We start from the raw sequence: 27,215 nt of genomic DNA, 5'->3' as shown, positions 1-27,215 counted from the left end.
TTATAATCTTATTTAAAAATAGTGTAGTCGATGTGGGAATTATTATTATTTTTGTATATTATTATTTCAAAACTAATAATAATAATATTTATTTAAAATTTAGATAAGAACAATAAGTTAGTCTGAATTTGATTTTGAGTCGATCATAATATTTTTATATATGCTTAAGATATTTTTGTGGATGTATAAGAAAAACATTGCATATGGCATAACAGTTGATTTGTTGGACTAATTCATAAGATATCGTGGTCCAATGCAAAGGATAAAATTTTTTTTTCTCTTACAATACATATAATCATATAATCATGGAGAAGGTGCGAAAAGAAAAATGAAGAACACATCTCTTAGAAAACGAAATATCACGTCTCTTACAAATGCATATAATCGTACGAAAAGAAAATTGATGATCACATCTCTTACGACACATAATCGAGCGGAAAGAAAACTGAAGGCACGAGAAAAAAAGAAAACGAAGAAGAGAATTAATCAGAAAATTCCGAAATTTTTAGGAATTTGCTCTCTATATATAATAATAATAGAGGTACAAAAAGCTTATCAAAATCCGTTGGGTTGGCGGTGTGCGGGTCAGCACGAATCGGACCGGGCGAACCGGCCCGGCCCATTCCTTACATCGATGCGCGCGACTCACGCGGGAACCTTTAACTGTAGCCTCTGCGACCAAAAACCCTATCTCAGGTACGGAGGGAGGGAAGATGACGTCTGCAGCAGGTGGAACGCCACCCCAAAACCCTACCCCTACTGCAGGAGAGGCGGAGCGGCGCCGTTCCCCCATCCGGAAGAAGACGACGACGAGAACGAGGGATGCTAGTGGCAAAGAGGATGTGGTGATGAAGGAGGAGAAGGAGGGCGCCTTCCTCCTGGGTGAGCCTACCTTCTTGGACCTGGGTGGCGGGCGATTGCGGTGCGTGGAGACGGGGCATGAGCTACTCGCCAAGGACGAGGAGGCCTACGGCCGCACCAAGCCCTGCCGCCTCGCGCTCATCGACACCGCGTTGCTTAGAAGAAGCCTCACCTCAACATGTTCCAACTGTTAGATTATGTGGACTTATTTAATTAGGTAAGATATATTATAGATATTATTGGATTCTGATTATGGTTATTGGCCAATAGAAAAGAAATCCATATTAAAGTAGGATTCTTTAGGAGATAACCTTGATGGAAGGAACTCTCCTAATAACTTATCATTTGTGCGCATATGATAAATAGGACCTCTAGGGGCTAAATAGATAATCAGATATCATCTGTGCGCATATGATAAATAGGACCTCTAGGGGTTAGTGCGCATTATCTGAGTCAATTGAGAGATTAAGGTTTTTCTCTCAATTTGAGTCAAGTGAGAGATTAAGTTTTCCTCTCAATCTCCCTCTCTCTTAATCCCCTAATCCATCAATCTAGGTGGTCCTGTGAAAAGATAGGAAGAGAGGAGAAGGATCTAGTTCCTTTTTGCAGATCCTTGCAGATTGATATTCCAGATCCGACGATGGAGCGCTTGTAGATCAGATAAGGTTTATTTCTTCTGAACAACAAGAAAGGTATGCATCGTAATATTGTTAGATCCAATTTATTTGATTTCAATCTTGGTATAAAAGTTTTTCCGCATTATAGATAGTATGATTACAGATTTTATGCTAACAATTGGTATCAGAGCCAGGTTCTTGAGATCAAATATATTAGATCTATTATTGTTCTTTACGATGCTTGAATGATTCGTCGGATATTATTGATCTATTTTCTTTCTATATGATTTGCTCTATTATTGATTATGAGCAATGTATAATTTTATGTTTGATCGATGAATTTACTGTTTATTATCATCGATGTTATTGAGATGATCATCTTTGTTGATCGTTGTCGACAAAGGGCCGTGGACCACCCCGCAGCCGCGCATCACGGTCGTGCGCAGGCAAAGGTTCGCTTGAGAGCGGTGGTGGCACCACGGGCATCCCGCATCGCCTGTGAACGCGGTGATCGTGGAAGGCGATGGCTGCCCTCACGCATAATGGTGGTGCCCGCAGAAGGCGTTTGCGGAAGGGCGGTGGCCGCAGATGGTGGCAACCGCTGCCAAGCGCGAGCAGCGGCAGCCGCGCCAAGTGCCAAGGCGGCGGCCAAGCGCGAGCAGGTAGTGGCAGCGATCGCGCGTGGGCACAGGCAACGCCGCGGCATGGCAACCGCGCACCGGCGGCGGCCGCGTGTGGGTAGGCCGTGCACAAGCGGCGGCCACGCGCGGGCAGGAACCGCCGTAGCGGCCGCTCGTGTGCAGAGGCAGCCTCCCGCGGCGGCAGCGGCCGCGCGCTGGCAACAGCCGCGGCCAGCCGTGCGCGCCGTCTGCAGGCAGGAAAGGCCGCAGCGGTCGCGCGCAAGCGGCGGCAACGCCGCACGTCGCAACGACCGCGCCGCAAGCGGCGGCATTGCTGCACGTCGCAACGGCCGCGCCGCACATCGCAACGGTCGCGCCGCACGCGCAGGCAGATTAGGGTTTTGGCATAATTACGATTTTGACCTCGAGGTTAGGGTTTTGCAAAATTACAATTCTGCCCTTTGCAAATTTCGTAATTTCAGTTTATGTTCTGTCAACATATTTACAGTTTTACCCTCGGGTCTAATTTTGCCAAATTACAGTTCTGTCCTTCGTGAATTTCTTAATTTCAATTTATATCCTATCATATATTTACAATTTTATTCAAATTGAGAATTTTAAGTTATATTCTCAATTATAAAATTGATAAATATTATTTATTATAATTATGATTGAATTTAATCATGATTATATTTTGGTTATTTGATTAGATTTAATTTTTGATTAAAAAAAAATATAAATTATGGTTACTTTATAGTTTTCTCATATGAATTATTGATTATACATGTGATAAATAAAATCCAATTATTGTTCTTGGATATTTATTTAGTTATTCACATGTATATATTTAAAATTATGAAATTATGTTTACTTTTCACATGAAGACAATGAAGACATGATTTATATATTATCATGATTATCATATGAGTTTTCTTTTGCTAATTAAAGTTCAATAATTATTATGGTTATTCTATTATTGAACTGCTTAGCATTAATGTTCAATAATTATTATGGTTATTTTATTATTGAAATTGCTTAGCATTAATGTTCAATAATTATTATGGTTGTTATTCTATTATTGAACTGCTTAGCATAAATTAAAAAATTTGATGAATATTATTTGTAATTCATTTCCTTAAGTTTTATCTGACTTGTAGCTGTCAAAGTGGCCTTGGATGATAAACTTTTGTGATATGAATTACAATAAAGGTCTTATCATTTATAGGACATTTTGGATTGTATTTTATATTTTTGTATTGGTCCTGTAGCCACCAAAGTGACCTGGACTGATAATTTATAAAATACATTATGTATTTAGTCCTAAATGATATTAAATAAAATAATATTCATAATGGCAGCATGAATCAGGATAAAGGAATTTAGTGAATATTATTTGTAATTTATCTTCTTAAGTTTTATCTGACCGAAGTAGCCTGGGATGATAGGCTTATGGGATATGAATTACAATAAAGTTCATGTCATTCATAGGATATTTTAGACTGTATTTTATATTTTTGTATTGGTCCTATAGCCACCAAAGTGACCTGGACTAATAATCTATAAAATACATTATGGAATTCATCCTAAATGACATTAAATAAAATAATATTCACGATGGCACATATAATTATGAGATTTAGATAATCCCAAAGGAGAATCTATTTCAAATAATTATATGATGGGGAAGGATGATACTATTTTGGATATTCTTGCAGTTTAGGGTTGTATACCCAAAGGTAACAACACTATTCCACAAGAATGGTATCAGTCCTCCATAAGTGATTTTGAGTGAACACTAGATATGTCAATATTTTACCCAAAGGTGAAATATAGATGATATCAATAGTTCATCACATTTTGGAAACTCAAAGCATTAATGTTATATTATTACTGTGGCACTTCCTTTATTGTGTTTCTGTAAATGTCCCTATACTTTCTGAAATAAATGGTTTGAGCATATACAAGTTGTATTGAGTGAGTGAGATCTTGATCAGATTAATTGAACAGAACATAATTATTGAAAGTTCTGTAAAATAAATAATTGAGGTGACTGATCAAGAAAGGCATGAAATACTCAATTTTATGATACTTAGACTTCAGTACAGTTTACAACTTACGCATAAGAATATCTAAGGATCAATTTAAATTGTCTGATAAGTCATTAGTTGAAATCTTAAAATGATAATATTTGAGGAATTTAAGATTATATCCTCAAAATAAATGATAAAAGCTGTAAGCTCAAGACTCATAACATTTTGAGTACTACTCAAGGAGTAGGTAACACTAAAATAAGTATGAAGCGTAATTCCATCTGAGTTTATAATTATTATATAAACTCATAAAAGAATATCTTCATAATAAAGTGTTACTTTTGTAGCAAATAAAATTATGTGAAGAAGAAATATACTATAAGATTTGATTTGAAATAAAAAAAGGGTATAATTATAACCTTTGTATAGTTCAAATCAAATATTACGGATATTATTGATGGATTAATTTGATGCTTCATCATATGTTACCAATAATAGATATTGGGATAAAACCAAAAGAGAATGAGATATTTATCAATGTAGGGAATCATCTTAAAGTGAAAGCGATATTAGTTTGTATTTATCGCTTATATCTAAAGATGATTCAATTTGATAAATCTTGAGAATCCATGTTATGTTCTTATAATTCTGGGAATTTAAGTTCTTTTACCTAGAATTGTTATAATATTATTTCTTTTTTGGTGGTTGTAGACTTACTATGATTCAATAAAATTAACCTTTGAATTCTGTATAATAGTCTATGCAGAATTAATATGAATCATAAGTTTACAATGATCATATAATTAAATATTGAAGTAAAATTTAGTTTTATAAACTCCTTGAGGTTATGTTTATCTCTATATGCTTTGGTCTCATTAAAGAGAGACATTTTATCACCATATAAATAATCTGTTGAGATATGATTATATATATCTAATTCATGTAAAGTCTATGACCATTTACACTCTTGAAGTGTATATAAATGAAGTTGATAGACAATTAGATAGAAAAGTCAATATCATCATATCTGACAAGGGTGATAAATTTTATGGTATTTATGATGAACCCAATTATAATTCTTTTGCTAGATTCTTGAAAAAATAAGGTATATGATTTACCAGATGTGTTACAGTAGAATATGATTACTGAAAGATATCATTGTACCTTATAGATATGATTAGGAGCAATGATAAGATTATTCTTTTGTACCCAAATGAATGTGAGAGGAAGCTCAAGGACAACTATGTATATCTTGAATGGTGTTCCTAGTAAGTAAATTACATGACTTCTTTTAAGTTATGAAATGATAGGAAACATGACTTAAGATATTTACATATTTGAGATTGTCCTATGGAGATAAGGATCTTCAACTCACATAAAAGAAAATTAGATTTAATAATTATTTCTGAATATTTTATTATCTATTCAGAAAAGTTTAAAAGGGGTACATATTTTATTGCTCTAATCATAGTACGAGGACAATTAAATCTGGTAACATAAGATTCCTATAAAATAGCAAATCAGTGGGAGTGAAAATCTCGAAATTTAATTTTTTGATATAGAGGAGATATAAGTAAATACTCCTTTATTATTCGAGAGATTGTTGTTACTCAAATCATTAAATGATTTGATAAAAGTGAACAACAAAATAACATTACTAAACTCCCACATTATATTAATATCATTATTAATGGTCTTGTAGAATAACCATAATGGATAACTTTGAGAATATCTCAAAGGGGAAGGAATCATGTCATTTATGGTTATTATGTTGTATATCTACAAGAATTATATTATGATATAGGAATCAGAATGGATCCCTTATTGTTGTCATGGGTCATGAAAAGTAATGATTCTGAAAAGTAATATGATGCAATAAAAGAAGAGTTAAAATTAATAATCAAAATGGTGTCTGATAAATTTATCGAATTGTCCAATAATTGTAAAAGAGTCTATTATATAAATGTGGCTCAAAGGACAATATCGATATAATGGTCAGACTTGTGGTTAAAAGTTTTACTCGTAAGGAATGTATCGACCATAACGAGATTTTTAATGAACTCGTTAAGAATCATCATGACATTAATGATTCATTATAAGCTTAAGTTATATCATAATGATATACAAATATATATATTTTTAAAAGATCTAGCTTTATATGGGTTACTCTACATGATTTATTCTAAAAGAAAATGAAAGAAATATAAAGTCAAATATTTTTTTTTAAAAGATCTAGCTTTATATGGGTTACTCTACATGATTTATTCTAAAAGAAAATGAAAGAAATATAAAGTTTGGTATGCAAATTCAGGAATCCATTTATGACCTTAAACAAGCTTCAAGGTAATGATATATAAAGGTTCTTGATATCATTATTTCATATTTAAGGTAAATACTATTAATCAGTATTTATATCAGTGGGAGCAAGTTTATTCCTAAGTTGCAGAAGCTAGTTCAAAGGCAAGGGAAGAAAGATCTGATTTCACTCCTGGTTCAAGGTATACACTAAAAATGCATTATCACATCACTGTAGTGGTTGGATGGGAAATAGATGATGGAAACTAGGAAATTGTCCTTATAATGCATTTATTCCTAACATCTTTATGGTTCCTTCCTTTATTACCAAGTCCAGTGTTTGGTGTTTGGGCACCCGACCTCTCTACTTCCGAGGTATTGGTAAATAAGTAAGGGATATGATATGACCAATCTTCTGCTATTGCCTACCCATCCTCTGGTTACAAATAAAGTAATGGCTCTGGACTACCATACTATACCTATGGCTACTAATAAAGAATGAAACTAATTATAAGGGGAATTTCTGAATGAAACATCATAGGGGTATCTCAATACATTGTATCCCTTTCCTACCTACCAATCTTATTGATTACTAACCCACCTATCTTATTGATTACTATTTGATATTGATACCCTGGCCCATGTAGACTCATTTTCTACCCTGGCCCATGTATACTCCTTTTCTGCTTTTTCTGACTCTCCTATACTTAATAGTCCAATTCTTCTAATAGTCAAATTCTTAAATTCCTTATTGGCTCGGTGTTGCCTTATTGTCTCCCACTGTAATAGTGGCTTAGCTAGTGGAATCAACAAGCTTATACTACAAACACAAGACTTGTTAATGAGTTATGAGCAAGTAAGCTTCCCTATTAAAGGAATGCGCTACATCGTACCTCATAGTTTCATTCTAAGTGTAACACAAGATGCGGTACCAATTAAGTATTATGGCCCTAAGGTTAGGTTTCTTTGTAATTAAGTTAATGCGCTAGCAATTATTATAAGGGCCCTCCATATATTCTTATTTTGCAACTACTGTATGCGCTAGCAATTACGTATAGGTCCAACACCCTTTCCACTCTAACAAGAACAGGGGCAAGCCACCCAAGCAACAACTAGTGTTCGGGCATCAGTTCAATTTCCATTAAGTCATAATTCTGTTTGAGTTGACTCGGCACAAGAAACAAGTACTGGCTTTGAAGCAGAAGCTAGACTTTACTTTGTTCACCGGTGTTAGTTAGAGTGAGAGTTGTGGCAATCCGATCTTCTGCACTCTCATCTCAAGATTCAATTACTGTTTGACTCGGCGCAAGAACAAGTGATAGAGTTCCAGAAACAAACTTAGGCTTTAGAAAGGAAAGGTGCGCTTACAGAGCTCAACGTGTTGTGCTAACGGAGGGCGGTAGAGATTAGTATTTCCAATTCCATTCTGAAAGGGGCGAACATGAGTTTGTGCCAGCAGTAAGAAGTCGTGAGTTAGCTGGTAGCTTTGTAGTCAAGGAATCAATTAGTGAGTCAGCAGTTCGAGAATCAGCAGCGGAATTTACTATTAGAGTTGCAAGTCCAGGAGAAGAATCCGTGAGAGTGAAGTCAACGATACCAGAAACAGGATCTGTGCTAAAGAAAGGTGTTGGCGGGTATCAAGCAAGCGCTTCTGCAAGTGAAGAGTCCGCAGTCGAGGTCGCCAAAAGGATAGGAAAGTTGAGTGCAAGTGTCAACAGCAGTTATGGAATCAGAGGTTAGGTCGTTAAGCAATCCGATCTTCTGCACTTGATAGATCAAATTCATTCTTTGTTGAAAGTGGAAGTTTGAGTGTCCCTGCTTATATAAGTGGAGAGAGGTTATTGGCTTGCTTTATGTTAAAGGGTAGTAGAGTTGGGGAACTAATTAAGACATACCGGAGGCTTGTAACTAAACGGATTATCCCACTCTAGCAATTCGAGTTCTTGACGACGAGATCAGATGATGCAGTAAGGAAGTCAGCAACAAGACGTTAAGAAAGTGAAGTTTCCAATAGGTAAGGACAGAAGGTCTCATCGCTAGATGGGAGATGGAGGTATTTTTACTGGCTTGAAAAAGAAGTCTATACTGGGACACAAAATGACTAGTTGTGTCTTTCTTTAGAGCCTAAATCAGAGGATAGGGATGTCCTTTTCTATCCAACTGAATGGGCTTAAGGCGTTTAGGTTAGGTTTAGCACTCTCACTTACATGGAAAGAGATGGGCTTGCTTATCCTAGCTGTAGTAGTTACACAGCCTAACAATCCTTCTTTTGAGCGAGCTCGCTGACAGAGGTAGGGACTGGATTGTCTGATTGAGTAGCAATGACAAGAGGAAGGCGAAGGCCTGCTTCAATGTATAGAGAAGGGTCAATCAAACCGCTTTTCGTCTGGGTCTGCTTTCTTCCTTTCGGCTAGCTCAAAAGAAGGCGAAGGCCTGCTTCAATACTCGCCCTTCTCTTCTCTTGTTTGAACTTTCTCCAAGGCGCAGAAAGAATGGGCTACGATGAGATAGAATGCAATAGAAACCGCTACTCTTAACGGTCAAAGCGAACCCTTTAATTCTGACATTCTTTATTCTGGAATTCGGAATGAATCAAATATCCCCGATTCGAACCTATGATGAGTCGGTTAACTGCCGAGCTTTCTACCACTGAGCTATCGATTCGAGGAACAATGGGAGATTATATCTCAGAGAGTTCCATTCCCGTTCTAAACCCATGGCCAATATGAACTCGAGGTTTCCTTAGTCACCCCAGTTACTTCTTCGTCCGGATTGAGTCATATGGAAGCCGTTCATTCTACTAGTTGAAGGCATGAGTGTGTGGTTACAGGGAGATAACTGAATCTTAGTTGTAGTAGAAACATGTCCCTACTATAGAAAAGCAATTCGAAATTAACGAAAAAAGGAACAGCACACATATCAAACTAGCAAAGAAGACGAAACAGAACTACAATGATAATTAAGGGGTTTGCGTTATTACAGATTCCAGCGATGTCAAGTACAAGGAAAGTGCGTCCACGTCCCACTCTTCTTCGAAGATGCCACCTGCGTCATTAATTGCCGTGGTATCCTGGCTATTCTCAAAGACCGGAATCAGCACTGGTCCACCTATCACTGGGACTTCATAGGCTGCGGCTGTGTCGCTGGCTACGTTCAAGCACCAGTTCGGTGCGCAAGATTCGTCTTCCTCTATATTAGCAAACTCCATCAATGAGTTCATATTGTTCAAGCTTGTTTCTTCCTTGATGATATCCAAGGAAGTCATCCTTTGCTTCTCCCTCGTCCTCTCTCTTGCTCTCGCCCTTGCCTTGGCCCTCGACTCCCTCGCAAGCGCTGAGTGGTACTCCACCTTCCTCGATGGCTTAACACCTCCTTTTCTGGCTTTGCTCTTCTTTACTTCCCTGGCTGCAACGGTCACGGTGGAGGACTTGTTCTTGGAGCTAGAAATAGCGGACGAATCCTGGCATACCAAAGCGGATGATTCACTTTTCGGGCTTCGGTTGCTGCAACCGCTATGTTCGGTTGAGGAAAGGGTGCCGAGCTCTTCGATGGCAGCTTTGGACACGGTGAGCAGCCATTGCACTGTCTTGCTGGCCTTGTCGAAGCCGAGCGTGTCCTGCAGTCGGAAAAAGCTCCGTGCCACATCGATGGAGAGCCTCATCCTTCGATCCCTCGGCCCATTTGCGGTAACTATCTTGCTGTGCCTGCATTTCCTCAGAGCCCTTTTGCGGCTACGACTGTCGTCGCCTTCCTGCCTCTCCACCGATGTGGCTGAATCACCAAGAGGAAGGCTTGGCCGAGTAGATGTTGGAGCCGCATTCGCGATGCCGATATTGGCGGAGGCTAAGAAGAGATCACGAAAGCCATCGGGACAAAAGATTGTCGGTGTGGAGGAGGGGAAGCAGGAGCTGTTGGGAAGAAGAAGATGAGGGTTGAACTCAAGTTGCTCGTTCGAAGACTGGTCGAAGATGTACTCGGGGTCACGGATCGGAAGCATTTTTCTGGTCAAAGCAAAATGTTATAGCAAGTAGTGTCAGGCTCATAAGCAAGTAAATAAAGCAAGGCTAGAAGCAAGGTATAGCATACTTTGAGTTAGTAATCAAAGAACGAGCGAGACCAAGGAAGCGAGAAAGCAGTACAAGAGTTTTTAGATCTGGTGTGAGTATCGACAGGGGCGGCCAAGTGCCAATCTATTTCAGGGGGCAACAAAATATACATTAACGTTGATAAAACCGACAACGTTAAGGTAAATAAACTTAAATGTTTCAGCTTCGTAATTATAGGGATACTAATATAACTCTTTAAAGTATAAGGATCGGAATACTAAAGTAGCTAAGTACGTATAGTAATCTATAATTAGGCCTCACAAATATACATTAAACAAATTGTACCAAGCTCCACCCTGATTACCAAACAAATATAATTAGGATTAGTTTGGATCAAACATGTGATTTATGTAAAGTCGACCTCGATTGACATATTAATTGAGTCAAAATCAATATAATACGAATCAATCTGGCCAACATGTTATATTTACATCAGCTTGGTGATCAAGAAATGCCACCCTTGCTAGTATTCGGATAATTAGCTCATATGGTCTACTTTAACAACTCCACATAGATAGTGTGCATGAGCCTAAACCACTCTGTCAACCGATACCAATTCTGGGCGTCGCCTGTTGCCATTTGGGCCATAACAAACTTGCAAGCAACAAAAAAATTACGGCAAATAAGAGATTTTATTGCATCCGATCATGCATTTGAAATATGTCCACAGACAACACAACCAATGTACACAATTTCTACCATTATGAAATATGCCCAAAGACACCGCATGTCTCTTGTGTTCTCCCTCAAGGTTTGCCCAGTTAATCCGATCAATCCTTACTGATTAATTGTAAAGCAATGATGTGCAGTTCAAAATGGCCAACATAAGGCAGGTTTCTTTCGTAGAGCGACAAAGACTGATGAATTGACTCATTAGTTCAAATCCTATTTTCACCACTTACCCTTAACAAAAAGAAAAAAAAAAGAATGATCGATATTAGTGTTTCTTACGTGCTCCTATCCCCACGTAATGCACAATATTGAAAGATTTGAAAGACTCCTAATCAACCAGAAGAAAAAAGATATGCCTACCATATATAGAACACAGGAGATCAAGATGATTAATACAAGTGGAACTAACCAAGAAACACTTCTTTAATGACTGAGTTAATGGTAGGGAAGGAAAGTCTAATCTAAGACAGCAGGTGTGAACTCTGAACTAATGGTACATGGACTGGTTAATTCTGCTGTGAAATGCAAATGGTACACCTTAAATAGAATTATAGGCTGGAATAGATTAGGAATAAAGAGTTCACCATGTGATTACTCTTTCTGAGCCTCCACCCACTACATCAGTACCATGATTAATCTTATTGCACGCAGACAAAGTTATGAGAGTAAAGTCACTTCTTACAAAGCGCACACAACCATGGAAAAAAGAAAGTTGATGTTACCTTTATTAATCTAGTTTATAGAATGATAGTTAAATCTTTTGAAGTAAAAAAGACATGTACAGAAATTTCCACATAGCAAACTAACCTCGATCTCATCTGAGACAGGTGTGCACTTTCGCAAGAGTGGAGCCTTTCCACCCACGGCAATTTTGCTAGGTGGAGAAGCAACATCTGATTACTGGCTACAATTTGGGGCATCACTAGATGGTCGAGCAACCTTGGGTTGTGATACCATGCTTAAACATGGAATATAAATTATCACAGTGAACTAATCATAATTTAAGGTTCATATTAGTGAGTGAGATCTACTAGATGTCAGAAGTAATGAAACATGAAAAAGAATAATGAAATGAGCATGTTCTTCTAATATGAATGTAAGCATATTATGATTATAAGTCATTACTTTAATGACTTTAACAATGCTAAAAATGTTGCACTTGTGTCTAGACTTGATAGAGTAGGAATCATTAGTACATTGCAAAATGTAACATGATAGCTACAATCATCATAGAGCCTAAGGATACAGAAAGTCGAAAACATTGTGCCTACGAAGCTGGAATATAACAATCAAAAGGTAAAATTTGTTTATCATCAGCAGCTATTTTCATACGAACTTAGTTTTTGTACCCGGGGGGGGGGGGGGTGTGGAGGGGGGGCGGCGGCGGGTGGGGAGGGGGCAGAAGAGATGGTTTGCCTGGAAGGCAGACTTACTCTTATTTGGGGGGGGGGGGGGGGGGTCGGGGCGGGCGGGCGTGCCCGGGGGGGGGGGGTGGTTGCAGCTTCAGCGTCTTGGCCGAGCGTGCTGGGGGCGGGCGGGGAGGGCGGCCAAGTGCCAACCTGTTGTCAGGCGGCAACAAAAACCGCCCGGGGGGGGGCGGGGCGGGGCGGGCGTGCGGGGCGTTGGGGGGGGGGGTGGTTGCAGCTTCGGCGTCTTGGCCGAGCGTGCTGGGGGCGGGCGGGGAGGGGGCGCGGGGCGGCCAAGTGCGATTCTGTTGCCGCCTGTAAAATTTATACTCTCACGTAAAGTTCTTGTTTCGACAATTCAAAATTGGGTGAAGGTTTTTTACTAATAAATCTATATTCAAAATCATTCCGAATGGATCAAATAACAAAGACAATGTTGATAAAGGGATGGCTTTTCCCGGATGAAATGAAACATTTGATTCATGTAACAGGAGAAAGATTTCCCATTCCTTAGCCGTAAAGATATGTGACCATGAAAAAGGGATTAAGTAGAACAGGATTGGCCGGGTGGTAGAGTCGTGGAAACATTTTTTATTTCATATTTTGGACCTTAGCTCCGTGGAACAATATGCTACTGCTGAAACATGGAAGAATTGAAAATTCTGGATTCATCGGTCATTATAGATAAGACTAACTAAGAGTGACATAGGTAGAAAAATTCGATTCATCTGCTGTGACATTGACCGATCCTATGATTCGGAATCAACAGATTCATTGTGGAATTTGTGAGTTGAATAAAGTAATAGTAAAAGTAAGTAAAAGATTAAAGTATAAGTAAAAGTAATAGTAATAAGAACTGTGCCGTGTAACTTCATTCAAAACTTAAATTACTTATGGACTTATACTTAAATATTAAATTAAGTATTTTCCTCACCTTTTCCTATATATGATTATATGTTTTGTTCATAATGCATATTGGTTTCTGGCTAGTCTCCAGTTATGGCTAGAGTTCCTGTTGGAGATGTGAAGTGTTGGCATTATACTCATTGATGATTTAGTTATGTGTCAATATGAATGGTATAAAGCATAACTAAGATTTAAATTGTATTCATCAATATTGTTTTAACATGTGAGGAATTCAGCTGATTTGTTAACTCTTAAATAGAAGTAGGTGGAACATATGCAGGAACACGTGGTTACTTTTAGCATATGAATGATCAAAATTGACTTGCCAATTTGTAAAGAATGTCAAAATTTCATAATCTAATGTGATATTGTTATGAATGAGTGATTATTTTCATTTTTTCTTAATTGTTTAAGACTATTAAAGCGGCACATAAGGGATCTGGTTCGGAAAAGATGGGTCAAACAACGTGCAAGGTGAGCAGTTTTTTTTTCTCCAACTGTTCTTTCAAGTTACTTATATTCATTTTGGTTTTCTTATCATTTTCGGTCACTATAATGAGTTTCTCACTATTGAAGTAGAATCTGTGAAATTCTTATTCATGTTATACTCTGTTTTTCCTTTAAAAGTGAATAATTGTATTGCCAGGAATTTGGAAAGGTTGGTGAGAAGGAAAAGAAAGTTGCCCAAAAGAGTTTCAGGCCTGAGGCCAGTTTTTCTACAACCATTATTAGTTCAATTGGCCTTTAATTTTCATATCCAGTAATATTTAAGTGCTGCTATCATGATTGATTCATTTTGTTTATTTCTTCAAGCATGCGATCATAAGAATTACGTTTGCTATTTTTTCTAAGTAGAAGTATGACTGCAGTCTACATTTTCCAATTTTTGTGTTGGTGTGACAAAGCTTTTGCTTTTCTTCTTTTTTGGTCTCCAAAGAATGCTGAAAAAAAGCAAAAGGGTACTGTACTAAGAAAGGTGGAGCAAACTGAGAAAAAGGTCAATATTCTTCTTATTGTTTCTTCTCCAACCGTTCTTTTGAGTTACTTATATTCATTTTGGTTTTCTTATCATAGACTTATTTTTCTTATCGTTTTAGGTAAATATAATGACTTTATCATTACTGAAGTAGAATCTGTGAAATTCTTATCCATGTTGCACTTTATATTTCCTTTAAAATTGAATAATTTAATTGCCTGGAACTTGGAAAGGTTGGTGAGAAGGAAAAGAAAGTTGCCCAAAAGAATTTCAAGCCTGAGGTCAGTTTATCTACAACCAATATTAGTTCAATCGGCCTTTAATTTTCATATCCAGTAATATTTAACTGCTGCTATCATGATTTGATTCATTTTATTTATTTCTTCAAGCATGTGATCATAAGAATTGCGTTTGCTTTTTTTTTTCTAAGTATGAAGTATGACTGCAGTTTATATTTTCCAATTTATGTGTTACTGTGACAAAGCTTTTGCTTATCTTCTTAATGTTTCTTCTCCAAAGGATGCTGAAAAAAAGCAAAAGGGTACTGTACTGAAAAAGGTGGAGCAAACTGAGAAAAAGGTCATTATTTTTGTTTGTAAGTGGATTTGTTTCTTATTATGTCTACCAATATCTAAAATGAAGTACTATTTTTGTTTTTATTTTCTCGTCAACCTCTTATTGACAGGCTGTTGAGAAAGAGGAACGGACTCCTTCCAAAAAGATGGATCAGGAGAAGGTCAACATATCTTTTTACTGCTATATTTATTTAAGTATTCATCTGTTTTAAATAAGTTTACATTTTCATAATAATACAGTAGCATTTTTTTTATGATTCTGGGTTTAGGGCTCGGAATTTATGGATTAATGTACCACACTGAGATGCATTGGTCCATCAAAGTCTTTATGAACCAATGTAATTAATGTAATACTTTAAAATCATGTTAATCTTAAAAGCCTTGTAAAATCATATCATATATCTCATGCTAGAAAGGAGAGATAAGATTTCTAACATTCTTTATTAAGAATGTAAATTTGGGTTGATTTATGAGTTTCCAAAAATTTTAAAAAATATCAATTTGTGCCTTTTTATAGAATTTGTATTTTCATATTATTTGGTATCTAAGTCTGGTTTGTGCTGCAATAGATGATGTTGTTGATCTTGATTTTCAGGTCACATTGAAGAAACAATGGAAGGTTGTTCAGGTAATACTTTGTTGGTGTCCTTTAGAATTTCTTTCATATAGATAGTTGATGTTATTTGTGCACATGCATTCTTTTGTATTTGGCAAGTCATTAAAATTGATTTATGCTGAAACATTCTATTTCCAAACGATATGCTTCTATCTTACTTAGGTGAGGTCCTTTTTTTTTTTATTGCTCCATTTCTGAATTGGTATGCGTAAACCCATATATATTTCAAGTTCATTACACTCCAACTTTGTTATCCCCGTCAGTTGTTTTTCCTTGAACCTTTACTTTCTTCTCATTATTGGTTGCAATTTGTAAAAGTTTAAAGCATTGGTTACTGATTGCCTTGTTGTTACTATCCAGACAATGGCATATGTGGCTATATCTTTCCTTTTAGCAATTAGCACACTCAGTTATCATTTTTCTCGTACTTGATTCTTATGCTTAAATGCTGCCATCCGAATGTAACAAGCAATTTAATATAGAAGACCTTGTACATGCTAAATCAGAAAAATGAAATATTTAATTGCCAGATTAAACTGAAGCAGAACACAGATCAAAAGTTTTTTTCTTGTATAAAAAATTTGTAGATATTATATTATGTGTGGTTCCCCTGTTATTTACTTGATACAAATGATTTAACATTTAAGTGATTCCAGACTAGGAAATTTTATTAAGAGTTCCTTTATCAAGCTTTAGAGGACTGTTGAGTGAAAATCGAATATTAAATATAGTATTTATGTAAGTATTTTTTGGTGAATTAAGAGAACTGATATGTTTGTTGAGCTGATTCTTAAGGCATGGCTTGAGGGGATGCAAGACATGCGAAGTATTAGACTATTAGTTTTTTTTTTGGCAAAGGATAAGTGACGAAGGCAGGATTCAAGCTCAAGACCTTGTGATATACTATCAAAGCCTTTACCACCAGCTAAGCTAGCTAACACCTTCGAAGTGTTAGTTTTATACTCCTATAGATATGAAACAGAGTTATGTAATGGTGTCATTGTGAACATTAAACAAGATACTTAAAGCTCTTCTTCAGTCAGGTCCAACATGATCGGCTGATTATCTTCCAATGTACCATTGCATTTGCATATGCAAGAAAAGTTAATTACTTTATTTTCTAGAAAAAATCATTATCATCTTGGCAATCTCCTAATATCAACACAGGTTTCTACTTTGGATTGATGTTATCGTTGATCATGTTCTCTCCTTTCTTGTCCTAACTATTTAGAAAGCCGCTAGAGAAGAGCATGAAGAATCTTCATTGATAATGGAGGTACAAACATCATGCAGAGTAAGCAATTTCACTATTGACTTTGTTCTTTTATATAAAGATTGTACAAGTATTCTTTCATGTTAGTTAGGTTTGTTTGGTTTTCCTGGACCCATAAATGTATGATGCTAGTGTAGGTTTTTTATGGCCTTTCAGATAATTGTAGTGATCTATTAGTCCTGGAGTATATGTTGTAAGGTTCTTATTGGAATAGTACCTTTATTTGCTTTGATGTGGAATATTTGAAATTCTTGGAAAGGTTGATGAGAAAGAAAAGGAGATTGCCCATAGCTTCATGCAATTAAAATGTGAGGTAACATTTTCATAAAATCTTCTAATTTATCATTGGTTTATTAATTCAGAGGTCTAGTTTTGTTTAAAGGGCTACATTTTTTATTACTTTTTGTCATGTGAACATAAGGATGTATGAATTGAGCATATTTTCCATTTCTAATTATGAATTGACTTAAATAAGTTAATTGGCTAGTACCGATGTGGTGTTTTTTCCCTCTTATTCTTCTTGTTTAAACTTTAAAGAAAACAGAGGAAAAACAAAAGGCAATCCTCTTAAGAACAGTGGAGCAGACAGAGATAAAGGTCAATAATTTCATTCTTAAATTGCTCTTTCATTTTATTTTGTATTTGTTTAAAATGAAACAATTGAGCCAAATGGCCCAAATCATACAAGGCTATATTCTTTTAATGCCTTCTAATTTTGTGACTTGAACTGATAATTTGTTTAATTCTTTTGTGGACCTCATAGGCTGCTGAGGACAAGCAATCTTTTCCAGAAAGGATAGAGCATGAAGACAAGAAGGTCGACATGCTATCATTACCAGAGGAGAAACAAACTCTTTCCGGAAGATCAGAGCAGCAAGATTACAAGGTCAGCATTTTTCCATACCATAAGTCCACTGTTATGGTCACCAATGATGCTAGCCAAGGTGATGGAAATACTAGAGGTCGGGCTCTAAGGGTGGAGTTGGCCAATTATTCTGGTGGTGGTCATGATAATGATGATAATATTTGTGGTAGCAATGGTTGCAGCGTAGTAGCAGGACAGAAGTGGTAATGGTGGTGGTGGTAGTGGTAAAGTTGCTGCAATGGCAGTTATGGTGGTGATGACAATGGCAGTGGTAGTGGGTACTGGTGGTTCCAATAGTGGTGGTAGTAACAGTTTGGTAATTGTAGCAGCAACGATGATGACTGTTGTAGTGGCTGGTGGCAGTAGCAGTGGTGGTCAGTTGTGGCAGTGACTTGCAGTGGTGTTAGCATTAGCTGTGGCAGGGTCGGAGGTGATGGTGATAAATAGAAGGTGGTTGGTAGCAATTTGCATAATTACAAGTGGTGAATCTCAGGATAAAGAGAGATTCTATCAATAAATCTTTTATAGGAAATTGAAAGATCTTAACCTCTTCTTCTAAAAGGAAATTCTGACTTCTCCAAAGATTTACTTGAATGATGTTGCCAAACACCTGGAATTTTATAAAGGTTTAATTTTAATTTTGGCTTTTTGCTTTTTAAGCTACAGAAGACCTTTTGGATAACTAAACCAAACATGTCCAGAGAGTCCTAATATGTTATAGTTGTTAGTTGCTATAACATGTATTTGGAGACTTCTAAGTGTCTCTTTTGGGATCCTTTTTGTGGATTATTAAGTTGTAATTTTTTATTACTACTATAAATAACAGCTTTATGTCCAAAATCCCAAATGATTAAGCTTGGGATGTTATCTTTAAGTTATGCAATGAATTTAGCTCGGTTTTGTAGATATTAGCTTTCCTCTTCCCTATTAACGTACCGACATTTTGCTTGTTCTTTTGGATTTTCCATATTCATATTATCATTCTCATCTGATTTAGTTTTCATTTAAAATTACAGCACAAATAGATTTCATGAGAGAAGAGAAAAAACTTAAAAGTCTGTTACAGAAGAAACAATCACATGAATCATTATATCAAAAAGGATGTTGGTGGTTTGGGCTACCCAGAGGAACGTTTGCAACTTTGCATTTCCAGTCATTTTATATAATGCTATAAGCCTCTGATATGGTGTAAATTTGCTTGTTATCTGTTTCTTAATCTTCATAGGAAAGGCTGCTAGGGAAAAGGGTAAAGAAGCCACGTCAGAAAAGGGTGAACAGACAGAATTCAAGGTAATTTTAAAGCCTATGTTTGTGATGTTGTGTTGTTTATAATTTATACATTGGATAAAGTTCTGTATTGTAGACCAACCTTTAGATATTTGTTTTTCTCCTCATTATTGACATAACCACTTGTCTTTTTTTCTTTTGGATTTTCCACGTTCATATTATCATTCTCATCTTGTCAGTGATTTGAGCCACCTAGAGGAACTTTTGCATTAATATCATGTTATCTTACTGCCATGGACCTTATATGGTGTAAATTTGCTTGTTATTTTGTTCCTAAATCTTCATATGAAAGGCTGGCACAGAGGAGGGTAAAGAAACTACTTTGGGAAAGGGTGGCCTGATAGAACACAAGGTAAGTCCAGGAAGCTATAATTCAGATTTTTTTTTTATTTATGCAACAAATTAAGTTTGGTTTTGCGGAATGACTTTTAGATACTAGCTTTTCTCTTCCACATTGACCTGCCTACTTGTGAACTTTTTTTTTTTTAGATCTTTCACGTTCATAGCATCATCCTCATTTCATTTAGTAATGTTTAGAAATTACATTGCAATTAGAGTGCATGAGAGAAGAGAAAAACACTCAAGATTGTGAAAGAAGAAACAATCCTGTAAATCATTATTTCAATAAGTACAGGATGTTATTGGTGATTTGTGCCACCTAGAGGAACTTTTACATTACTATTCGTTTTACTTAATGCTACAGGCCTCTGATATCTTGTAAATTTTTTTGTTATTTTGTTTCTGAATCTTCATATGAAAGGCTGCTATGGAAAAGTGTAAAGAAACCACTTTGGAAAAGGGTGGACAGATAGAATGCAAGGTAATTTATAGATTTCCATGTATTTTACGTAGCTATTTTTGATCATTTCACACACAACTGTAAGAAATATGCACATGTCACAAACATGATTTTGTGAAGTAATTTTTGAATGCAATGTAAGTTATATATGATAAATTCTGCAGTTTTACACAATGCCAGGAGGTTGTAAGTATGGGAAATCCTGCAAATATGTTCATTCTCAAACGAAAATGGAAGGCAATTCATCAAAATTGAACTTCGTAGGCCTTCCAATTAGACTGGTAAGCGTGCTATTTACTTTCATACATTATGTTTATATTTATAGAAGATATCTAACTCTATTTATCTCAATCTCATTGATTTTATATTTATAGAAGAAAGTATCAAAACAATAAGCAAAAAAATAATTTCAATGTTCCGATTATGTTTTTGATGGTGGTGGATAACGAGATCGTTGGGGTTACGAGTGAATGTTGTGGATGAGGAGGGAGAGCGACTACGAGATGTGAGACAAAAAGAGAGGAGGAAGAGGACGATGCAGATGTCGGCGTTGCTCGATAATTACGTCGATGCATATGCAAATGCCGAGCAACCCTTTTGTCGCTTTGCATTTACGTTGACGTCGAAGTAATTGCCGAGCGATGTCAACATAGATGCAGAGCGACAAAAGGGTCGCTTGGCATTTGCATGCATTGCTCGACAATTATGTTAATGTTTTTCTACATCGGCATTGGCGTCGATGCAGATGCTGAGCAATCCTCTCACTGCTCTGCATCTACGTCGACGCTGACACAGTTGCTTTGCATCGACATTGGTGTTGATGCAGATGCTGAGCAATCCTTTCACTGCCCTACATCTACGTCTACGCCGACACAATTACCAAGCGACACCAACGACATCTAAGTCTTCCTCTTCCTTTTATCCTTTTATTTCACCTCTCTTGATTGTTCTCCATCCTCATTCACAATAACCACTTACGATCTCCAACGATATCATCGTTCATCATCACCAAAAATATAATTGTATAGTTAAAATTACTCTTTTATCTATCATTTTTTATATTTTCGTCAGTAAAACTAATGACCTAAATGTTTTCCTGTGAGGAAATTAATATCAAACAAACGGCGGCGGTTAACCATTGTATCTCGTCTGTCTGTCTGTCGTGTTAACAAGTTCCATGTATTGTATGCAGCAAGCTATCTAGCTAACAATGATCCCTGGACATATCCATCTGTTTGATGCAATGAACGTCTTTGCTTTACCCCCATGAATTGGTGTACAGGATCACAATATCAATAAATGAGCTTCCAACATATAAAAATCAGCATTTCTGTTCAAGTCGATGACGTAGGCACCGATGACGTAGGCACCGGGTGAACAGAGAAAAGGCCGATGTCCAAGACTTCATAGAATTACCAACCAATGGATGGAACAAACGAATTCCCACATGAAAGAGCAATAGTGGGATGGTTCAAGTGATGCAGTTTAGAATTGAATCTACGGAGCTCTCTCGAAGGGGTAAGTGTCATTGTAGCAGATATCCCAGACAGCTTCGACGGCATCCCTTGCAGCTGCATCTGAGCAGTGTGGATTAATTTGGACCGACTTTAAAGCCCGCCTTTTGACACATTCCTTTAAGCATTCCAAGCAGAGGCAAGCAAAGTAAGAATAAATAGTGATTTAAGCAACTCTAGGTCAGAAATCATAACCATTATCATATAACAACAAAACTTGGTATGCTGAGAAATCAAGAAAACAGAAAATGATCTGGACAAATAGATTGCATCGATCAGCAAAGAAGGTTTGTGCCACCAGAATAAACAGATAAGCATAGTACCACCAACTGGAGGAGCCAGCTTTATTTAGCTCGCTAGATTGTCTACATTCAGGTTTCTAGAAAAATTAAATCAATAAAAAGATGAGTGTTGTTTTATCTTATTTACACTGCTCGATATTTTGGCGAATTCGATGAGAGTAAAACATAAAAACCATAAAAACCAGCATCAGCTATCCATCAGTAAATCAAAGTCTTTGGTGTTCTCTATGACAAACTCCACAAATTTCAATTTGTTAATGTTTGCAAGGGAATAAACATGAGAATCTATGGATTTTCTAAGTTGTTGCAAATGAAACATTTATTGGATGACCTCATTCCCCATGTATTAGAGAAAGCTGCAGGGTGGGTATGGCAATATCCATTACTATTTCTATCTGGGTCCAAAATAAAGATCCAAGCCGGGTAGTTATGATTGAATCTGAGGATTTAAATATCACCAGCATTCCTGGCATCATCAACGGCTGCATGATTCGTAGCCATGACAGACGCATTTCCATTATACAAGATAACAGAGAAAAACACCTCTTTAACAAGACAGCATAGAAGATCAAGATGGCCAATGAAGGAATTAAGGGAGTAAAAACCACCACACATCTGATGAATCACAGATGATGATGACAGTGCTACTGATCCAGCTTTGTCAACCTCAATGGAGTGATTCAGGCATCAGTTACTCCGCACACAGACACTAGCACAAGGGAAATGCTCGTTGTGAGGATGGGGCAACACAGGTTGACATCATGATAAGAGAAGGAAAAAAATGGTTAATATGGAGTGTTGGCTGAGTTAGCAAGGACTGAATGTCCCATTTAGGCAATATGCCTAAGAACCAAGTAGCTGCCATCAGCACTGCATATTTCACAATAATTAGGTCTGTGGAACGATACACAGGAGACTGATGCCATTCAGTACAGTTATCCTTGAACCAAACCATAATGAGGTTAATGCATCTCCATGCGATGGGACATGTATATCTAACTTATCACTTCCGGAAGCAGTAGACTGCACTTAAAGCACATAAACTTAGTAGATTGACTGCCCGCATATCCATAGAAGCTTTTCAGAACATCACTAACATCCGGTAAACTATTACCAATTAACAAGTAGCAACATGACTAGTTAAATTACTTATACATATGTGCTCATTATAACAATAAGTTGCAATCAATATTATCAACATAGATATTCAAAATTTGCAGAATATGTTTGTAATATAATGGAATCAAGCATATTGCAATTCTCATGCTCTGAGAATAAAAGAAACTGATCATCTAAGATCCAGAACAAAAAAAACTCACTTGTTCATGACCTCGTATTTTCATGAATCCGCGTAGCAGTTCGCGTTTGTAGTGGCAATCACCACTCAGGTGATTAGCACGAATCTGAATGAACACGAAGGACACTTGCCTATTTATACTGTCTCACAAGAAAAGACAATTGCATACTTTCCTGCTAAAAAAATGATTATGAAATGCAAAACTTCTGCCTTTCTGAAGCTTCACTTTACCTCAGAGCAAGCATGATGATAACAATTTTTCCAGTTGATGTTCTTTGCACGGCAATCATCATAAGCATGGATCAACTCATGAATAAGGACTTGATTTATTTCATCTTGGAAAGTCATATGATTGCAACAAATTGCTATCTGAAATGATTGGGAAAAAAACTTGTCAAAAATAGAAAGTAATTCTTACCTAATTATCACAACAAGGATAGTTAGCAATTGTAAAACTTAAATTATAAACTATAATAGGACTGCGGCAAGGTTCTGAATACCATATTGTACCAGTGTACCGATCAGCCATCGGTACGGTACGTACCAAGCTGTACCGAGCTATACCGACACACGATACACTAAGGTAAACCGATGTACCACTCGTATCGGTCCTCTATCAGACCGATTCATATTGCCCGTACCGAACGATACGGTACGGTACGATATTGTAAACCATGGACTGCAGAACTACTTAACATCTCAAAATATGAACTGTGATCTTGTGGGCCGATTCCACAAAGGAAATTAATGTATTAGAAGTTTTGCTTTGATAGTTTGATTTAAATTAGTTAACAAATTCAGTTTGAGTTGGATTGTTAGATGTTTTTAAATTATTTCATCTTATTTTTAAGTCTTCATTAAGGTCCTACATTTAGGATGAGCTTTTTCAAGTCTGAACTTCAGAAAGTCCTAGGAGCTTGTGAAAGATGTTGACTCTGATTTCATTATGTTTCTAAAAGTTCTTGTTTATCCCCAAGTCAATTTTGCACAAGGAAGAAAATTAAGCGACTGATGTAACTCATTTTGTCACACATCGAATCTATTTTATGAATCATCATCATCATCATCAACAACAGTAACAAATTTAGTAAGCATGAAGAAGATGATTATGTCCACTATGGACCAGAAGGCTACTAAAATAAATCCAAGTCTAGTTATTTTCAATTTATAGTCAGATTGACAACCAAAAAAGCTCTATTCAGACCACTTCATGCCATCGAGCGGGCTTAGAGGAAGCAACATTAGCTTCTAACAGAAGTTCTATGGCCATTTGTCTACCACTCCTGATGCCACTGATATGTATTAGCTCATCATCATGCCATAGCATTCAAAATCTCCTTTGGACATGTCCAAGCCACCTCCCTTCAATCCATACTGTATTGGCATTATGTCTAAACCGTCGCCAATATAAATATTTTCATTCCACTTTCAGTACCATCCTCATCCTATAAAATGCCCACTATTTTGAATCATCTAATTAATTTCTTTGGTTTCACTATACAGTCGAGTTCGCATTATGTAAGTTCATTGAGGTTTGTTCCCCTTTTTGTTCCATGGGTTGATGATTTGTCCTTGGTTGTCAATCAAACCATTATTAGTTAAAACCTTTAATTGGAGAGCTTTACTTAGTTTGAGCTTCTTTTGCACCTGAAAAGAAATACTAGACATAAATCACGTCAAGAATTGGTCCAAAAGTTTCCTCTACATCAAAATTAACAAAAGAGCCAAAAGACTGAGATATGCCAGCGGCTAATACTATAGCAAGAACTAAAAGCAAATGAGGCAGAATGCTCCAATACCGGTCAGTAAATCTCAACTGAGAAGTGAAAGACATCAAAGAATTAAGGATATAAAAACTAGTCAGCTACTTTGTGAGAAGAAGAAGAAGAAGAAGAAGAAGAAGAAGAAGAAGAAGAAGAAGAAGAAGAAGAAGAAGAAGAAGAAGAAGAAGAAGAAGAAGAAGAAGATAACCCCTTTGCCGCTGGTATAACCGCCGGCGAAGCCCTGATCCTTGCAGTTGAGCGGCATAAGGAGACGCACCCAGACCGGGCATCCGGCGTCTATCATGTGCTCCCTCAGAAACCTCACCTTGGGATCTGACCACAACCCAAAACATCACCAGAAGTCAGTTGTAATCCAAGAACTCAACGCATCGATTCAAATTCGTGCTACGCATGGTTCGCACGGTCGAGGCTCTTGTTGATCTTGTCGACGCACTGCCTGATCGACATCCCGCCGTAGCGGGTGCTCGCCTCCACGCCCGTTCTCGCGTCCGGGACGGGCACGCCCTCTGCCGCCGCTGCCGTCTCCTCCATCGAAGGTGAGAAGAGACGACGGTGGAATCGCTCCTATTTGTTGGAGCGCCGCGATCGCACGAGTCGAAGGGTTTAGCTTTGGGGCTTAAGAGCACGCATCAGTCATTACCACCTTTCTACTCCTGTTTGTTTCGTCTCGACCAATCTACCCGTGTCACGATTGGAACAGAGCAGCGGGTCCCGGACCCAACGTTTGAGTAAAAGGTATGTATTTTGGTTCATTTTGCATAGGATCTTCTAAAATGTGGCCTTCATGTCTTGTCTCTTATTTATTCCATAATATGGTTAATTAGCTTATTTTCATATATAATCAAAATTAATTTTAAGTATATGTCTTATTTTTAGAGAATCATATATATATATATATATATATATATATATGTGTGTGTGTGTGTGTGCGCGCGCGCTTTCCCAACCTCTACTATTCAGGCAACATTAATGTGCTTCATAACCATTCCATGAACTCCCAACATTTATGTTATGTTTCAGCAGGACATAAATGAAGGGTGGGCTGCTGCTCTCTCAGACATTATTTCAAACAGATGGCGTGTGGTTGGTGCCCCAAACTGCTCACTGCTCCTCTTTCATCCGCAAGTCCTTTCCCCTTGGTCGAATTTGGTCTTGTTTTTAGCTGCTTGACGTCCTGTTTTATCATAAGCCTCTGATATGGTGTAAATTTGCTTGTTATCTGTTTCTTAATCTTCATAGGAAAGGCTGCTAGGGAAAAGGGTAAAGAAGCCACGTCAGAAAAGGGTGAACAGACAGAATTCAAGGTACTTTTAAAGCCTATGTTTGTGATGTTGTGTTGTTTATACTTTATACATTGGATAAAGTTCTGTATTGTAGACCAACCTTTAGATATTTGTTTTTCTCCTCATTATTGACATAACTACTTGTCTTTTTTTCTTTTGGATTTTCCACGTTCATATTATCATTCTCATCTTGTCAGTGATTTGAGCCACCTAGAGGAACTTTTGCATTAATATCATGTTATCTTACTGCCATGGACCTTATATGGTGTAAATTTGCTTGTTATTTTGTTTCTAAATCTTCATATGAAAGGCTGGCACAGAGGAGGGTAAAGAAACTACTTTGGGAAAGGGTGGCCTGATTGAACACAAGGTAAGTCCAGGAAGCTATAATTCAGATTTTTTTTATTTATGCAACAAATTAAGTTTGGTTTTGCGGAATGACTTAGATACTAGCTTTTCTCTTCCACATTGACCTGCCTACTTGTGAACTTTTTTTTTTTTTAGATCTTTCACGTTCATAGCATCATCCTCATTTCATTTAGTAATGTTTAGAAATTACATTGCAATTAGAGTGCATGAGAGAAGAGAAAAACACTCAAGATTGTGAAAGAAGAAACCAAGGTATGCAATACCGTATCATACCAGTGTTTCGAGGTTGACTCGGTATGGTACGGTACCGGTGTATTGAGCAGTACACCAGGGCATACCGAGCGGTACACCAGGGTGTATCGAATAGTTTTATATATTTTCTTTCTTATTGTGGCACTGTAGCACGTTCCGTCCGGTACTGGGCGGTCCGCGTATCGGTAACTATCTTGCTGTGCCTGCATTTCCCCAGAGCCCTTTTACACTTACCAACTGTCATCGCCTTCCTGCCTCTCCATCGATGTGGCTGAATCGCCAAGAGGAAGGCTTCGGTTTTCCTTTTACCAATCTAAGCATTACCGATTATGAGGTTTTAACTGATTCATTGATACAGGGGTTTACAGCATCAAACTTCACCAGAGAGTTGACGAGGCTATTTCCAATCTCTTGACGAGGTTATTTCCGATCTCAACATGAAGTGACGGATGTGGACACTATTGAAAAATCTTGGGGGCGATATCACATGTGCAACGAAAGAACAGAATA

At 37.2% G+C, this 27,215-nt stretch overlaps 4 protein-coding genes across 4 annotated transcripts in view; 2 read left to right on the top strand and 2 right to left on the bottom strand.

Moving 5' to 3' along the window:
- The window catches only part of LOC135612151 (uncharacterized), a 100,296-nt gene that overhangs the window by 7,392 nt on the left and 65,689 nt on the right, over nt 1-27,215 (top strand). The window contains exons 6-9 of the mRNA XM_065108029.1: nt 14,172-14,219; nt 14,451-14,510; nt 14,723-14,770; nt 15,009-15,068. Coding sequence (XP_064964101.1) covers nt 14,172-14,219; nt 14,451-14,510; nt 14,723-14,770; nt 15,009-15,068 — 216 coding nt within the window. The remainder of the gene's footprint in view (nt 1-14,171; nt 14,220-14,450; nt 14,511-14,722; nt 14,771-15,008; nt 15,069-27,215) is intronic.
- LOC135613535 (transcription factor TEOSINTE BRANCHED 1-like) lies at nt 9,357-12,281 on the bottom strand. Its single transcript, XM_065110566.1, has 2 exons — nt 12,009-12,281; nt 9,357-10,424 (listed from the first exon to the last, which is right to left on the bottom strand). The coding sequence occupies exons 1-2, from the start codon at nt 12,119-12,121 to the stop codon at nt 9,383-9,385; spliced, it is 1,155 nt and encodes a 384-aa protein (XP_064966638.1). The 5' UTR covers nt 12,122-12,281; the 3' UTR covers nt 9,357-9,382.
- LOC135610307 (spore wall protein 2-like) lies at nt 15,715-27,089 on the top strand. Its single transcript, XM_065104674.1, has 8 exons — nt 15,715-16,974; nt 17,213-17,266; nt 17,491-17,550; nt 17,717-17,839; nt 19,049-19,108; nt 19,398-19,457; nt 26,046-26,105; nt 26,395-27,089. The coding sequence occupies exons 1-8, from the start codon at nt 16,951-16,953 to the stop codon at nt 26,554-26,556; spliced, it is 603 nt and encodes a 200-aa protein (XP_064960746.1). The 5' UTR covers nt 15,715-16,950; the 3' UTR covers nt 26,557-27,089.
- Nucleotides 21,176-25,403, bottom strand: LOC135610265 (mitochondrial inner membrane protease ATP23-like). The gene is made up of 5 exons (XM_065104566.1): nt 25,203-25,403; nt 24,989-25,113; nt 23,249-23,386; nt 23,040-23,123; nt 21,176-21,536 (listed from the first exon to the last, which is right to left on the bottom strand). The coding sequence occupies exons 1-5, from the start codon at nt 25,330-25,332 to the stop codon at nt 21,402-21,404; spliced, it is 612 nt and encodes a 203-aa protein (XP_064960638.1). The 5' UTR covers nt 25,333-25,403; the 3' UTR covers nt 21,176-21,401.

This window comes from Musa acuminata, chromosome BXJ1-2, assembly GCF_036884655.1.
Source record: "Musa acuminata AAA Group cultivar baxijiao chromosome BXJ1-2, Cavendish_Baxijiao_AAA, whole genome shotgun sequence".
In the NCBI taxonomy this organism is placed as follows: Eukaryota; Viridiplantae; Streptophyta; class Magnoliopsida; order Zingiberales; family Musaceae; genus Musa; species Musa acuminata.
Note: the sequence above shows the minus strand (reverse complement) of the source record. Positions and strands in the feature narration are given on the sequence as shown.